At 41.1% G+C, this 17,607-nt stretch overlaps 2 protein-coding genes across 2 annotated transcripts in view; one reads left to right on the top strand and one right to left on the bottom strand.

The window, feature by feature from the left end:
- The window catches only part of LOC118426227, a 7,951-nt gene extending 6,281 nt beyond the window's left edge, over nt 1-1,670 (bottom strand). Inside the window, exon 1 of the mRNA XM_035835495.1 lies at nt 1,368-1,670. Within this exon, the coding sequence (XP_035691388.1) occupies nt 1,368-1,509 (142 nt within the window). The 5' untranslated portion in view covers nt 1,510-1,670. The remainder of the gene's footprint in view (nt 1-1,367) is intronic.
- A 2,997-nt stretch (nt 1,671-4,667) lies between these two features.
- On the top strand, nt 4,668-12,660 carry LOC118425828. Its single transcript, XM_035834930.1, has 6 exons — nt 4,668-8,247; nt 9,279-9,392; nt 10,411-10,566; nt 11,225-11,274; nt 11,625-11,713; nt 12,604-12,660. The coding sequence occupies exons 1-6, from the start codon at nt 5,283-5,285 to the stop codon at nt 12,614-12,616; spliced, it is 3,387 nt and encodes a 1,128-aa protein (XP_035690823.1). The 5' UTR covers nt 4,668-5,282; the 3' UTR covers nt 12,617-12,660.
- The last annotated feature ends 4,947 nt before the right edge of the window (nt 12,661-17,607 follow it).

Below are 17,607 nucleotides of genomic sequence, written 5' to 3' on the forward strand. Positions count from 1 at the left end.
CAGCTAGGATTAAACTGGGGTCTCCAAGTTAGCAAGTAACGTTAATTGAAACGAGGAGCCCAACGGCGAGGCTGCTACCAGTTGAGCTATAGTGATATCCCCGTAGTCTTTAACATTAGTCCACTTCTATGAAATTTCAAAAAGTTCCGAATGCACATGTGCTTATATTCTCAACAACGTTTTGCTTTTCCTACATTCCTACAAAACTACAGGTTTGATATCTGGCATTCCTGACTAAACATTGTTTCCCTGCGAGCTGGGAAAGCACTATACATGACATTCCTCCGTGACTCCACCCAGGTATAAAAATTGGTACAGTCAAACCTGTCTATAGCAGCCACTCAAGGGACCGGACAAATTTGGCCACTATAGACAGGTGGCCGCTGTATGGAGGTGGCAACTTGTAGATAAAATACCCAAGGGACCAACAAAAAGTGGCCACTATGAACAGGTGGCCCCTCTGTAGAGGTGGCCCCTAATACAGGTTTGACTGTACCTGGCTTTGATTGAGTAGCTAAAAGTTGTTGAAAGTACATGGATGGGCCCCGTCTTCTATACCATACGGCCATGACATTGTGAATAACAACCCTACGGCCTCTGAAAAGCTATGGGACTAGTTTACCAATGTAATAGTCTACTGTGTTACAAATTAAAAATATACCGACTTGTTGATATAACATTTTACTGTATGTTGTACAGTATTGACATGGGTCCGATGGTATGGAAGTCCGGCCGACAAGGACAGGTAAACATTGATGACAAAAATAGACAACACAAGCGAAAACCTCCAGATGTTCTGATAGAAATGAGGTCAAACCGTAACAGCTTAGAATATCGTAGAAAAATACCGATTTTGTTTCTTTCACACATCACACATTATATGAGGTCTACATTTATTATTGGTGTTAATGAGACTAATATATCACTTATAGTTATTACTTTCCTCCATTGTTGTCATTGGCATTTTTATGCTATGATATTGACTATGTTTATTTTATTGCCACGAGTTATATATTACTGTTGTAATCTTCATCCACTTTGTCAATTCTAACTGCCATTTGTTTTGTTAATGTCTTTTTTGTCTAATGATCAGTAAATAAATGTAAATAAAATAAATTTAAAAATAAATGAATACTTTAGCGGATTTTACGTATTATACATGCATAATCTAAATACATGAAACGAATTTAATGCCCTCTAAAGTTCATGTTGAAAATGTTAATGTTTCTGTTTTTTAATAACAAAATGTTGCACTTTACAAGTTGGCGATTGCGCGTTTATTTCTAAATGCCATATGCTTAATTCTACTTCTGTCCTATTACAAATAATAAAAGTGAAATTGATCAATTGAAGAAGTTATATCGTACCTTCACCACTCCCTGCGTCCGTCTCAGAGAGCGTCTCAGAAGCTGCAAGGAGCCAGGGCGAGATACCCAAGGAGTCGTCCAAGGACCTCCCGTCAGACAACCTCAAGACAAGAAAGAAGACAAAGGTTTGAACTACAAGCATCGTCTCCCATCTCCTGGTGCTCTTAAGAAAAAGTTCCAAGACTTTTTTTCTCTATTCATCTTAAGAGCGAAGTTTTAGAAGATTCTAGCCCATCTTGAACCTTACAAAGCGAGTCACATGTGATGCTACCATATGGCACTCAAACATGTACAGTATGTAGATATTCGGTGTGGAGCTATGTTTGATTTTTGAGTCACGTTATATTTACTGTCTGATATCGTAAACGGCCTTCATATCATACGATATCGATGTGGCCGCGAGCGCCTGGCGGGAAAACACTACATTATCATACAATCGGGCTTGACGGGTCAAAGGTCAATACACACCTGGCCATTCCCTTCACGACTTGGCTGTCGTGACACGAAAGAATGTTTCTGTAGCTGTTTTTCTTTCAAGCTTTTCTTTTTATAACGTTTGTGACGTCAAATGGCTAAGTTAGTGGATACGAAATCGAGAGGTCACTTGTTCGATTCCCACCAAGTTTCTGCCAAGACGTTGCCATAGTACCATACTGCGAAACGCTTTATATATAGGGATGTATAGGGAATGCATGGGAAGGGTCTGCTTGGGTTTATTGAGTGTCATATTGTTTTGCAAAACACGCATCGCGAAATGTGAATTCCACAAAATTCGGCTGATTATGTATTCATTGACACATTATCTATAAGAAAACACCACCCCCTTCTGGAGTGGAATGCCCCTTTAAACAGGCTATCGGACTACTTAACCATTTTCTTTGGCCTTTATATCTTATCAGTAACAGTAAATATTTACATAAGCAGAACTGTGTCGCTATTCCGATATTTCGCAAATAATTCACCGTGTTAGACCTTCGCGTATGTTAATTGTTGTAGAGTATTTGTGACTGTGCGTTATAAGCACTGTTAATCCTAGCTCACCTATTCTAAAGCTTACATATCTATATAAATAATTTACAGAGTTAGACAAGTCTAATAGTCCGATTGTCCAGGGCAAGTGAAGGTGCTGATCAGGCAAGTGCATGACATACCCCACTTGCCCGATCGGACAAGTAAGATTTTTCCATTGAGTAGTATTTTGCAATTGATATAACATCATAACATAACGTCATAACATCAAACAATGGTCAACATATATAAGTAGAGGCAATAATAAGACTTCCATTGCTGGAAGAGACAGTGCATTTAAAAGCGACATTTGAACTTTGGGCAAGTGAAAAATTGGTTCGGGCAAGTAAATATTTTACGTGCTTGCCCGATAGGACAAGTAAATATTAGAAAACTTGTCCAACCCTGTAATTTCATAATACTTGTATCATCAAGATGATTGAATTGTATCAAAAATATCATTTACAGAATGCTAATATTCAACAAGTCAACAATAAATCATTCGTAAAAAGGTATGCAACCTGTGGCTGCAATGTATTATCATATAGCTGATCATTTTATTCATTCATTCGTTCACTCGTCCATACATTGTACATATAAAACTGGCAATATACACCCTGTGCCAAAATGTACAGACGAACGAAAACCACACAGATATGCGCCCAACACCAATTTCTTGAGTTCTTGTGCTCTCAAGGAAACTGTAAGACACAGATATATTCTTGGCGATGAGAAAAATTGCTATAATCAAAGCCTGAACGCTGGTGATATGTGGCTACCGTAGTATGATCTAGACGATCTGCAGTTCAGTGGGCACCCGCTATGGGGCATACAATTCTGTATGTTTCTTTGTTTGCCTCCGCGCTTTTCATCAGTTTGCCAAAAGGTCAATAATTACGTGGTTGACCTGGTTGTGCTATTAAACCGGTTCCAGTGTTTAACCTTCATTTAGCTAAACACATGTACAGTAAGTCTTGTCGCCTGAAGATATGTTTTATAGGCTTATAGTATACAAGCACACACGACCAAATACTCCACAACACGTACTAGTAAAACGTTTTGTTTCGTCAACCAATTACATGTAAATAACCATGCGCTGTGTTGACTTTTCTTGAATGACAACACGACTGAAACAGTCTCTTGAAGAATGTTGTAAATCAAGATCCCTGTCGCGGTGTTTTGAATATGATTTATATTTAGTAGGCAGGTCATTCCGTAAGACTTGCTCCGCCCCCAGGCCGGTGCTTGCCCGATTGTCCTTGCCCAAAAATTTGGGGTAATTATCACCTAGTTTGCACCCACTAATCGCTTTGGCTGCTCAAAAAGGGAGGCCATAATAGATCCAGTTACAGCGCATTGTTCACAAGGTGGCGGAATGAGTTTTGGCAAATCGCACGCGTGCTGGTTGGTGTACGTTTTGTTTTCGGGGTGAAACTTGAGAGCCGAAGTAATGGCCCCTTTCTTAGCCCGTTCTTTCAGTCGCGAGTGACGGGCAACACAAGCCGTCACAAAAACATCGACAAACAACAGAGCCAGTCGTCCGTCTCACAAAGCCGTGATTGACGGCTGCTTTCAATACATGCACGCGTACTGATTCTTATCTTTACCCTTTTCGGGTCACCTGTGGGCGAACAGCCCATTTTCAAATCCAAGTCAATCCTTCCTGATTTAAAAGCTCCAAATACCTGCTTGAGTCTCAAAACACTTAAAGGCGTAATTTGAAGACTCTAGGCCTGTAAGTACCATGTAAAAACAGGCAAATTTCTTTTTTGTTTTAAACAATGCAACAGGTGGTTGTTAAAAGGACGGGGGATTCAGGAGTAAATGCTCGTTTCCGGTGGTTCACAAAACGCCCCTAAACAAACAAAATTGCTGGAAAAGACAGCAAATGCCTGCTCAGGCGGGTCGAAACGGGGCTTCAGCAAGCCAGCGCCATGTCTGTGTAAACGTTTGCCTTTTATACTACGGGCCAAAAGAATAACATGCACACACAGCCGAAGCCCATTATTTCGCAGTTACTGACCCCTACAAGAAGAATGGTCGGACCCAAACACAACACTAGCTGTGGGGGTCTCTTAGCGAATTTGAACTCTATGGTTTTAGTACTATCGCAATTATGTCAGCAATATTCAAGCGTTTAAACCAATCAAAAAGATAAATATTTTTGTTTATAAATGTTTTAGATGGAGACCTGGGTGCAGTTGAGAAGAAAAGGTTGGTTAATGTGTAAAACAAATATTTACAGTTTACCGAAAACCGCCATGTGGGCCCTAAGGGAGCCCCTCGCAGTGAGCTCTGGGAAACCCGCATGCGCTGTGAGGAACAGGTGAACCGGGCAGGCCGAAGACAATGGCTGAAGAGCGGTTGGGGCTCGGTCTTCGCCTCATCTTGTGCCTTTTCCACAGTTCCCGGCCGCAAACAGTTACACCAGACGATGGGACGTCCAGCTAAAACATCTATTCTCCCCGATCTGCGCTCCAGCCGTCCCCCCGGAAAGTTTTTCGAGGTACCCCGGGCAGGCTGAAATTTGACCCGGGGCTCTGGGTCGGACTGGGCTCGCTCCTTGGCAGGCGAAGTTTGACAGCTCGAAGACACTTGTAAGTTTGCAGTCCGCTCGTTCAACTTGCACGGCTCGCCAAGGCGATGGAATGTCGTCCTCTGTAGCACTACGTAATCATCTAACTCGAGGAAAACCAAGGCTGTAGCTCTTCTTTGTGATAAAAGTTGCCTGCAAATGCAGCTACAGCACCGCTATACTTTGCTGTATACTGCTCGTATGTTTAAACCCTCGCATAACAGAAGCGATGTAAACCTCGGCAGCTTGCTTCACTGGCAAGCAAACTAGATAATCAGAGGATAGGAAAGATTCTCTCAAAGAAGGAGAGGAGACTTGTTGTGCCTTAGATAATGTATGGCCAACGCCCACACCTACCTGTGGAGTTGGTGGAGGAGAGTGGAACAGGTGGGTTTGCGAATGGAGCAGCCCCAGGGTGGTGGGGGAGGGGGGAAGGGGGTGGGTACATGAACGTGGTGGCCCACCACCCGCAACACACTGCGCCGTACCACCACGAGCAGCCCGGCTTCGACCCGCAGACGTGCATCAACCTGAAGGGGTTTGAGTTCTCGGATTTGGATCACGCGCTGCTGGGGGAGGATCCCGCGATGCGCTCCCACGCGGCGAGGCTGCATCAGCTCAGCGCACAGTCGCAACACGGCCACGCTGTGCAAGGGTTTCACCAGGAGGCGTCGTACCACCCGCAAATGGGTGGCGTCGTGCACGGCGACCCTACGGGCAAGTTCCCAACCTACCAACGGAACGATTACCACGCACAGCAGATTCAAGGAGGAGAGAGACACCAGCTGTACAGAAACGGCAATGGAGCAGATTATTCCCAGTTTGTTGGGATGCACACAAACGTTGCTATGAAGCACCATCCGAGAAACGCGGTGTACCAGGGACTCGCGGACATGCCGGGATCGGTACCGGGTCAGTTTGCACGGACTCAAGAGACCGAGGCTTCAGCTAGGACTCAGCCTACAGACCACTGGCAGCATCGAAACTTTCCCAACCAAGGTATGACCATCCATCCTGCACCTGCCCAGCTCCAGAACAATGCTGGTATGGACAGTTTTGAGAAGGTCGCACAGACGGAGCTGCAGATGCGAATGCTGTACGCGCAGCAAAGCGCTGCGGCACAGCAGCGGAGCATGTTGTCTCCGGTACAGGCGAACACTCCCAGCCCGGCAGTACAGAAGCAGTGTGCGGCGGGAGGGTGGCAGCCGGCGCCGCTAGTCAGCCGCAGCTCTAGCATCAGCTCCACCCACTCCAATCTGAGTGGGACGTCTGGTCAATGTTTCTCACCCTGCATGCAGACCCCCACCCCCATCCCACAGTCCCCCTGTGGACCGGTCCCACAGTCGCCGTGTCAAGCCCAGCATCCCCCGCACCGGTCCCCGAACCTCTCGTCCCTCCGTGTTGTTCAGGAGGAAGGGGCGCGTTGGTCCTGTGAACAACCCACACAGGTCATGCAGCAGACTGTTCCCCAGCAAGGCCCCGCTGATCCTCCCAACCCTCTACTGGAGAGACAGGCATGGGAGCTACAACAGCAGAGGACTGGATCAGTTGTGCTGAACAACACGGAGAGAGAACAGTGCACTGCCTGGTCCCCAAACTTCCCCATCAGTACAGAGCAGCAGCACAACGTCTTGCCAAACCACATGCAGGGGGAGGAAAACGTCTTCAGTTCTCAAGACGGTTTGCAGGTCGGGTACAACCCTTCCTTGCCCAAGGTCGAGAGGGAAGTGGAGATCCCGCGTCTTCAGATGGCGAGTCCGCCAGTGCCTTACCAGATAGACATGAGCAGACTGGAAGCCAAGGATCAAAACTTCCAGCGACAGATTCACATCGTACAGAACACGCCTGTCGAAGGCGGGGGGTACACCTACCAACAAGAACAGTCCGTGCCGGAGTCTCCGTCTTTCCAGACGCGACACTCGGATCAGTTCTATTCTGGTTTCAACACCCAAAGTGGCCTTTCTTTACCTGCTACGTCTGTGAGCAATACAGAGGTACCCAAGGAGGTTGTGCACCAAGATCTTGTAGTACCACTCTCGCAAGAACAGAGGCTCAGCCATCCAGCATTGCCTATGGTTGCAGAGAACGACACCGAGGGTGTAGACTCTAAAGTGGCACCAAACTTCTTGTGGCCTTCTGATGGTGTGTCAAAGAGCGAGCAAGTCATAAGCAATAGTTCCCAAGTTACGACGTCGATTGCAAATAACTACAGAGATACCGCGTCGGACTTGCCCGATTTGGAGTCGACGAGGCCGAGAACACAGAACGTTCTTGCCGCCTTGTCCACTGCCTGCCATAACCTGATCACAAACCTGCAGAGATCTACATATAATCTGTATGAAACAGTGGGTAAAGAGGAGAGAGCTCAAGGCACACTGGAATACGGAGGTTTGACATGGGGCAGTAATGAACACATTAGTCAGGATATGTGGAAAGGAGAGGTGGATGAAGTTTCGGGTTTGCCTTCTGTTGGCTCGAACAATGAGCTACATAAAGTAGCACCAGTATGTAACCACACAGATGACTCGCTATCCCAGACAAGCTGTAACGGAGCTAGTCTTTCTGCGAGCTTAGAAAATGAAGCGGTGCCTACAAGGAAGAGACGGGCCTCAGAAGACGACGTTCCGACAAAAGGAAAGAAACTTAGGAGCAAAGGTGCGGACGTGGTAAAAGAAAAACAGGATGGAAACTTTACAACCGACATATTAGACCAAGAGAAAGGTGATTTTAATGCTTCATTTCCTATACAGGATGGCATAAAAAGTACAGACACTACAAGTAGCTTGAATCCTGTTTCGTTACAGAACACAGATACATCCTTACATCTCACAATTGTGAATGGGAACGTGTATCCAGCCTCTGGTCCTAACCCACAGCCAAATCCTGTAGTAGTGCCACAGCAGGTCGCAGAGGTTCAGGAAGAAACCACTGACAGCGGCGAAGCAAAGGTCTGTGAACGGAACATGCAGTACGACAGAGAAGACTCGGTAACGCCGGCGGTCGCAACTCTTTGTACGCAGATGGGATCTTCGGAGACTTGTCAGTCTGACAGTGGATTTGAGAAAGAGTACTACTTGGCAGGCCAAGATGACCAGTCGATCCCACAACTGGAGAACTCTGGATTGGTCAAGCCAGACCAAGAAGACAGGAGTGCAGGGGAGAGCAGGCCTTTGGCTGGGGAAGACAGACACCCTCTCGAGATTCTGCAGGCACAGATTCGGCTCCAGCAACAGCAGTTCAACCTAGCACCGACAGAAAGAGCGTCGTCCCGGCCTAGTTCAGCACCCTGCACTACAGGTAAGTTTTGCATAAAGGTAAATTACTGTAATTCACTTAGTCTTCTCATTACCAAACTTTCACGGTCTAAGAAAATTTAACTCGTTCTCAAAACTAAATGTTCACTGTGGCAGCAGGTGCACATGAGAAAAGTCTCTTATATTATAAATGTTATCAGTAATGATAAGTTTACGTTACAGTTATCACCGTAAAAATTGTGAACATAAAAGTCCATTAGAAAATCAGGAATTAACAGTATCTATTTTGAAGACATAGGGGCAAACAAATTCAATGTGTATACGATATTTGATACCATCACTGCATTAGTGGCCCAGTGTAGACCAAATCTTTGTCTATCATACATAGGTAGTAACATGTAGTTAATTCCACTTATATTAGTACTTATTACAATGATTGCTTTTCTGAATGATAATTTTAAGGTACCGTGAGTCAAATGTGCCCAAGAAGACCAGTTCTACTTGTATATGGGCAGGTGTTCACTATAGACAGGTTCCTAATGTTTAAGCTTTTGTCAGTGGAGAAAATTATGGCCTGCAATAATTGATCACATTGGCCAGGTTGTCCTTATGTGCCCTTGTTCAGGTTTGACATTTAGTATGATTTTATCAAATAGTATGTATCACAGTGTTCACACAGACAATGTTATTAATGTAAATAATTCGCTTCCTGATTCTGTGTATAAATCCTGCTAAAGATCCCAGAATGACGTCACATAATGTATTGTCATATAATATTGAATGAAATCAAGGAGGTTTTAGAAATCTGTGAAGTTTCTATAAATTACTTGGGAATTTGATCTTGTCTATGGTAAACTCATATTTAGGATTTCTTCTTATGTATTTCAGATTAGTGAATGTTTTCAAAAGCTCAATCCCCAAGTTGTTCAAAGTTGTTATAACCTTATGTCAGGTCAACAACTATTTGTATGACCTAACTACGTAAAAATAGACCTTCTTTTGTACATCAGTGGGCCAAAGGGTAATATCAATGGTATTGTTGCATCACCATGTGTACCTGTATTACCATTGCAGACAGCAAGGAGGCGCTGTTGGAGGACACTTGGTACCAACCCAGCAGCCCTGGTCCTGGTGACACCAGCAGGGCACCCTGGGAAAAGAACAGGGAGAAGATGATCAAGATAGAAGGTGATTTCAGCATTGCTAAATGATGTTTTTAATGGATGTTTTGGACATATGGCCATCTTTCTTTTTCCTTGAAGTTCCTTGTTTTTGCTGGTAACTTTCTCCAGTAGCTTCACTAGATGTAATCAAAATTCGCCGATTCAGCTTCAAGCTAGCGATGCTCATTGCCATCGCCGCCATTATTTTGCATTTCCATTAAGATCTGGCAAATTCAAGTTCAGTACACGTCGCGCATATTGCGAGACTCGCACGTCATTGGTCGATTTTCCGTAGCACATTGTGGACCGGCGTTCTTATTGGTGGAATGTATTACCTCTCTTCAGCTGTTTAGCATTTTTCGCGGGAACAGAGTGGCTGTAACTCGGCTTGAAACTCTAGCAATGTTTACAAAATTACAGAGGGTCTGATAACTATTCAGGTACATGTGTATTTTGGATTTTTCGAGCTTCTATGCGGCAAAAACTGACAGTGAACCGTGAAAAACAACAGCGAAAACGTCAGCATGATGCAACAAGACGCAAGCGTAGTGGGGAGGGGGGTACTGATGCCGATTTTCCCAACATCTCATGCGGCCACGGTGCCTTTGTTTGGCTAATGGGGATCGTCACCGGTCGTCAGTAGGTGTTATAAATAATCAAATTCGGTTTTGCTGCAAACTTACATGCTGATTATGTGGATGTCTTTTCAAAATTTCAAGTTCTGTCTATATTTTTATGCGCTGATTTCTGTCCGTCAAATGTGACGGAATAGGAAAAATTCTTATCCGTCCTGAGCAGCAACATTCTGCCAAAGGATGGAATTATGGATGCTGGCTAGATCATTGCAGTATATTTTGCATGTTTATTTTTCAAATTGCACGTAAAAATTTTGCCAACTTGCAATTTTGCATGTAGCAAAAAAAAAGTATTTCGACCCCTGAATATGCTGTTTACCATTGTTTTCCTGTCATTTCTTTTGTCACTTGGAATAAGCCCACGGGCAAGAATTTGTAATAAACTTTTGTATTATCCCACGTCCTCAGAGTTGGAGCCCGGTTCCGTAGATCGTCGCCTGCTGCACAAGCTGAACGAGCAGCGGCGCCGGGACAGCCTCAAGAGCGCCATCTACTGTCTGAAGCAGGCCATCCCAGACTGCAGGGACTCCTCCGACCAGAGCCAACAGAACGTCCTCAATAAAGGTACAGCACTCAGCTTTAACTTGATTTAGTTCTTCTGTAGTATATTATAGAGTAGATTCATTCTCAAGCTACCGACATCTTGCAAACTGCAGTCGTCCTTCAGAAAGACATCTGGAGCCGCATAGTTCAAGTTATGAACTTTTATTCAGCCTGTCGGCTAAACTAGTTTTGCTATGTACAGCTTCTTCAGAGGCAAAATGACACAAGTACAGTGAAGTTTGTACTTATATACATTTCCAGTGCATTCTGCCTTGGTGCATACCGCACCTGGAATCCTAAAGAGTGGATTGCCCTGACCTAAGGTGACCTGTAGCATTGAAAGTTCTTCTGTGTTTGACTTAGAAGACATTCTGGAAAAGTTAAACTGCAGTTTCCAACACAATAGATGGACTTACTCAAATATTCGACTGATACAGTCTTTGTCAAGGAATGAACAATCCACTGCTGTCGTGATGTCACGATGTGTAGATAGCACATGTGATTCGGTGAGCAGTGGATCATAAGTTGCCAGAGGGATTAAGTAATCTATATCAGAGCCTAACACCCATCCCTTAACGGAGACAGTGGGCGCCTTAGACTTCCTGCAACTTATGATCCACTGCTCACTGAGTCACATATAGACTCCAATGATATATCCAAAATTGTTGTTCCTCTGCAGCCAACAACTTTATTTTGGAGATGCTGGAAAAGCAGAGGAATGCTGATCAGGTGAGGGACATTTGAAACTTACACAACATTGGATATAAAATATTGATACAAAAGAACTAACTTGAAGCCAAACAAAATTAAGGCCTAACTAAAGGTGTCAAAAATCAATATTTAAGTATTGTACATGTAACAGTTTTACCGCAAGTGATACAACATTTGAAAGACTGTCATTTCTTCACTCCTTCTCCTCAGCTCAAAGTAACCCAGAAATGTGGTTGTTGTCAGATGTTTTATCTGGTAGTAGTTTTACCAACACTTCTTTTGGAGTCAATTTAAAGGTATTTAATCTTAAGAAAAAGCCCCAGACAATCCCTAAAGTTTAACATGTCCATCTTTTCATTTTATTCCAGTGTAGAGAAGAAGTGAGGAACTTGAGAGCCAGAAACCTGGCCCTACAACAGGGCATCTCAGCCTTACAGAGGGAGTACAGTCATCTCAGGTGAGGCAAACATGGTTTACCTTTCTATCCCCCCCCCCCCCCCTTACTGTAACTTATTATGGAGAAAAAGTGAGATTGTAAAATAACAATAAAAAACAATGGCACATGCCATTGTGCTAAATATTGACATTTGTTTAAATCAATCAAACCACTGCTGTGTACAGGACCCTTCCTGAAAAGTATCTGAACTTCATTTAAAATCATTTATACACAGGTGGCACTTACACTTTATCCCTCAGATTAACTCAAATCCCACCTCCCCCTACTGTACAAGTTTGATACTCCAGACCACCTCAGCTATAGTGCACATAGTTTCCCACACCCACCCTTACACAATTAGTGCTTTTAAGATTATTAGTTCCTATACCTTAGCACTTACCCAAATGCAAGTAAAGCTTGATAATTGCATAGAGTTTTTAACGAGATTATAATGGATTAAAGTTGAGTTCTGGAAATCTAACTAATGGATGATGTGGATAGCTTGTTAAGTGACTGTTTGTTATTTCAATTTAAGGTGTTTTTACGCAACTGTAACTTGATAACTCGATTTCGCTCTTTCTTTGTCTGTGTGGCCTTGGCTGTTATTTCATTGGGATCACTTCACCTTAGAGTGTTTTAAGTTACTTGTAATCCTTTGTCTGTACTTAATATAGTTTTCCATGGCTATTTTTACTTCTGAGAACTGTTAACAATGTATAAAGTAGTACTTTGTATTTGTTTTAGAGCAATTTTTAATCATGTTCATCACATGTTTTCTGGTTAAAACTTTATAATAAAAAAGACAACAAAAAATCATTAGCATACATTTAATTGCTAGATTGTGAACAAGAGTTTTGCAGTTGTTGTTTAATACATAATGTGAGCATATGAACTGTTTTTTTTTTCTACAGCAAGCACCCATAACAGTTGTCAACAAGGGAGCTGCAAGAGTAGAACAGTTGTCTTTTTAAAAACTACAGTAGCCCACAGGTACAATGGACAAAATTTACTACAGTAGCCCACAAGTACAAACTTGTGTAATTGGTAAGAAGCATCATGATCAGCTAGTACTTAAAGTGAAGAGAAATTGAGGGAATCCATGAAAATGTCTATTGTTATATGTGTGGTAAGTTATTTTTCATTTATACATACACTCTAGATCACACAGCACTAGTGATATATACACTATTATATCCCTCCAGGTATTTGAAACATGAATGCTACAATCTTGTTGTGAAGAAATATTTTGAGGAAACGCGAAAAGAATCTTTGCTCAAAAAAGAGAACACATTAGATACCATATAAACTCCGGCATAAAAACATTTTCCATTTGATATTTTTGTGTTGTAACTATAAGTAATTTTAACCCTTATTAAGCGCATTGCAGTTTTACAATTATAGTACTCAATGAATTTTGTATTTTAACTGTAAGTCCATATTTTTGTGTGAAGTGAGTGTACATATTTGCACAGTGTGTACATATTACACAAGTCGCACAGTGTATAACTAATTATAACTACTACACAGAGATATCTCTGTTTGTGTACAAAGTATTATACATATGTACATGTATATAAATATTGTACAAATTATTTTTGTGCTCTGATGTAGTTTTAAAGGTAACCTTTTCTTGTTTGTGCATAAGTTGTTGTTTTTCATATAAGCAGAAAATATTGAACAGTTAAAGGTAAGAGTACCTTTTTTTACAGTATATTTGATTGTTGTCTAATGATTTAGCAGTATGCTATGCTCCAGTGATATTTATATTTCAGCCATACCATAGGTATGGTGAAATATATTGTATTCGTAATGTTTCTTTCTTTCTTCTTTCTTTCTTTCTCCTGTCAAATCTTCGGAACACGTTATCTCCGTTGTTCCTGAACTGATTGACTTGAAATTTGACACAAGGGTAGAGTGGGACAATACCCCCAGACGTTTTTTTCATTTTTTTCATATCTGCCTTTAAAATGATTTTATTAAGGTTTTTTGGTCATCTTAAGACCAAAACTGTATATTTGGGCCCCCTGTACCCTGGTATTATAACCGAATGAGCTGAAATTTGTCACAGATGTGCCTTGATAATTCCCCCATATAAATTCAATACCACTTTTGGTGTACAGTATAACGAAATGCTTATTTTTGCGATTTTTTGGTCATTTTTTGACCAAAAAAGGACACTTTTGGCTCCTGTACCTTGGTTTTAGAACCGGATGACCTGAAATTTAGTATAGGAGTGCCCTAGATATATGCGCACATGGATTCATTAACAGTTGAGGCATACAGTACAACAAAATGCTTAATTTTGCGATTATTTGGCCATTTTATGACCAAATTTGTACACTTTTGGCTCTTGTGCTCTGCTCTTCTGCTCAAATGACCTAAATTTTGGTAAAACGGTGCACTAGATATTTATTCAAATGACACATGTATAATTTTTGTCATAGACTACGTCAAAATGATAGATTTGGGGATTTTTTTGTCATTTTCCAATAGCCACAGGGGTCAATGACCTTAAGGTCGTTGACCCCAGCTGCAGATTGCTCCTTCTGGCATATATGTCTATTTAATCTAATTAGATAGGTAACCAATCACTTAGCCTGAATCTATATCCTAAAGGGGGGGGGGGTGACAGCCAATCAGCGAGTCCGGTGTTATCTGGAAGAGTCCATTCTTACACGGAGGGGTTCATTTTTTTTTAAATTCATCCTCGGACTGGTGAAGTCTTTCAGTGGGTGTATTTTTGGACAGGTCTATTTTGCAGTTTTACAGAAGGTGTGCTGGAAGAGTCTATTCTCGCACGGAGGGGGGATTTTTTTAAATTCATATTTTGGACTTTGGTGACTTCTAGTTTGTCAAAGTCTTTCAGCAGGGTTATTTTTGGACTGGTCTAATTTGCAATTTTAAATGGGTGTGCTGGAAGAGTCCATTCTTGCATGGAGGGGGGATTTTTTAAAAATCCATTGGCTTTTTTTAAAATCCATTTTTGGGACTTCAGTGATTATGTCAAAGTCCTATTTTAGCGGATGTATTTTTGGACTGCTCTACTTTACATGGAAGAGTCCATTTTTTTGCACACGGAAGGGGGATTTTTTTCAAATTCAGTTTGGACGGGTGATGATTCAAAATTCAATTTTTAGTGGAAGTGTTTTTAGACTGGTCTATTATACCTTTTCATGCACTGGGACCTTTTTTGCTAAATTCAAATTTGGATTTGGTTTCTTATTCAAAAGGCCAAGGTTTCAGTGGGAGTATTTCTGGACTGGTCTATTGTGCAAATTCACATAGGGTGCACTGGAGTTCATTCTTGAACGGGGGAACTTTGTAAGATTCATTTTTGGGTTAAACCGTCATTAGTAAAAGTGATTTTTCAAATGGGTGATTTTGAAATAGTCTATTGTTGCATGGGAAGGGAGATGGCTGAAATATGCTGTATTTGCTCTCAAGCAAATGTCGGCCTTTCTAGTTTTTATCAATATCTGTAATCAATATTTATTGTTTTAGAGCACAGGTTAGTACGACTAAAGAAATTTTTAACTTTTTCTGACACCCATTGGTGACATTTATCACCTAAAAATTATGGTACATTTTGACCTATCTCCTTATTTTTTGCTTACTTCATTATAATTAATGGTGGGTTTTGTCCTACCCCCCTTATTTTTAGTTTGCGTCATATTGATTAATGGTAGATTTTTTTCTTCACATCTCTTTTTTTTCTTACTTTATAATTCATGTTACATTTTGTTCTACCCCTTTATTTTTTGTTTGCTTCATAATAATTAATGGTACATTTTTCCATATCCCCTTATCTTTTGCTTATATATACTTCATAATAATTCATGGTACATTTTGTCATTTCCTCTTATTTTTGCATTCTTCATCTTTTTTGGCATCAGATCTGTTTTAGATCCAGGGTAAGGCAGTAGGGAAGTTTTAAGGTTCATAAATGTAAAATTCTAGAAACACAAGAAAAATTATTTAAGATCTCAAGCATAAGGATTCAATTTGCCAGAAAATCTTTGAACCAACTATGAACTCCTACAGCATTTAAGAGGTATTGTACATGTAGCCCTCCAACTTTTAGTAATTTTACATGACTTTGTTTGTACAACAGTAGATCTTTTAACACGAAAAGCACATATTTTTATACTCTGGGAAAAGTAAATTGTTAAGCCTTCTCAATACAACATTGTTGTTTGAAATTACTAGTTTGGAGGCTTGTAATTTGTATGTTGCATAGTTCAACATAATTATACAATGAAGATCACTATTGTACACACTTTTTGAAAGCTACAATGATAAAATGTTGTAGTAACTTAAAATGCTTGATACATTTCAATGACCTAAACTATGACTTAGTCTTGTGAATCATGTAGAAACAAACTTTGTGAATGTGCCTTCGACAGAAATCTATTTCCTACGCCAAAAAGACTGATTATTTTAACAAACTGTCAAATCTAATGAATTTCACTTTTTAAGGGAATTTTCTCAAGATGAAACTGAGCACTGCCTTTGATGTGATTGTATATAAATGATATTATCATTACTAAATGATTTATTCAAAATCGTTAGCACGCTGCATTTAATATACTGTCAAAACTTGTACGTAAACACTAGTAAGAATGTAATTTTATAAAGCTGTACATATATGCTATAGTTATTTTATAATGGGTGGATGGTTTTGAAGCTGTGTTACGCTGGTTGGGATTTTTTTTACATTGAGCGGGTCAGATGGTTAGAACTGTATATAGGAAATTCTGATGACATTTTGATTGGTGGCGCCATAGCAACAGAGAGTAGCCATGGCAACAGACAGTAGCCATAGCAACAGACAGTAGCCATGGAAACAGACAACAGATTGTAACTGGCCTCTCCGTGTACTTTCAAATGTAATGTTAACATTGCTAAGGATGTTCGGTCACATATTTTTGAAAGACATTTGGTTTTGACGTTCATGATGCCAACATATACATGTGATATGTATACTGCAGCAGGAATGGATACATATATATTACTGATGTATAATTGGAAACAGTTTTTTGTTTGAGCTGAAACTGCTGTTGTGTTCAGAAAACCAGTGTTATTTGGCTAGCTGTGCTCATGTAGTATGCTATAGTCATCACCATATTTTTGTAAGAAAGCACCTCACCAAATGTACAACAAAAATCACTCCACATTTGTAGAAAGTAACCCACAGATCTATCCTGTCAGAACACTTTCATACACTGCCAAAATGAATATTGGAATTAATGTAATTGTAGTAAATATAAAAGTCTTTGGCAACAATAAGAATGCATCTTCTTGTGAGGACAGAAGAATACGCCCATGTTAATACGGATGTTGACAAGCTTTTTCCGACCCTTGAGATTCCCAAGTGTCCTTGTCCTAAGAGACTGTTTGTCTTAAAGGCTGCTGCTACTATTACTTCACACATTGGTGCTGGGTCAGACATGTGTACAGGTTCTATATGTACTGATGAAATAAAAGACTGATATGCACCATATTACCTTGTTTGTTTTCTATGTGTCTCTCTGTCTGTTTGCATGTGTGTCTGTAGTGATTTGAACACATTATAGTGACAGGAAAGGGGTCTCAAAACCAGGCTGACAGAAGTGAAGGTAGAATTGGGGCTAGGTCAAAATGCCTTATCCACAGGATGCTATCTTAAAGCACATTGGGGATATTGACAGGAAGTTAGGTCAAAGGTCCCAGTATAGGTTACCTCGTTTCCTGTCTTGAGTTTCCTGCCCTATGCATGTCAGTTGCCTAATACCCCTGTCACATTATGCACGATCTTCGGGCGTATCGATGGAAGATCGGACATATTTAAGATCGACAGAGGGTTGCGCGTATTTTTCACCTAAAAACTGTCCCTGTCACATATAAGCCATACTTTGTACCTTATACAATTGTTGTGC

Source organism: Branchiostoma floridae, chromosome 11, assembly GCF_000003815.2.
Source record: "Branchiostoma floridae strain S238N-H82 chromosome 11, Bfl_VNyyK, whole genome shotgun sequence".
In the NCBI taxonomy this organism is placed as follows: Eukaryota; Metazoa; Chordata; class Leptocardii; order Amphioxiformes; family Branchiostomatidae; genus Branchiostoma; species Branchiostoma floridae.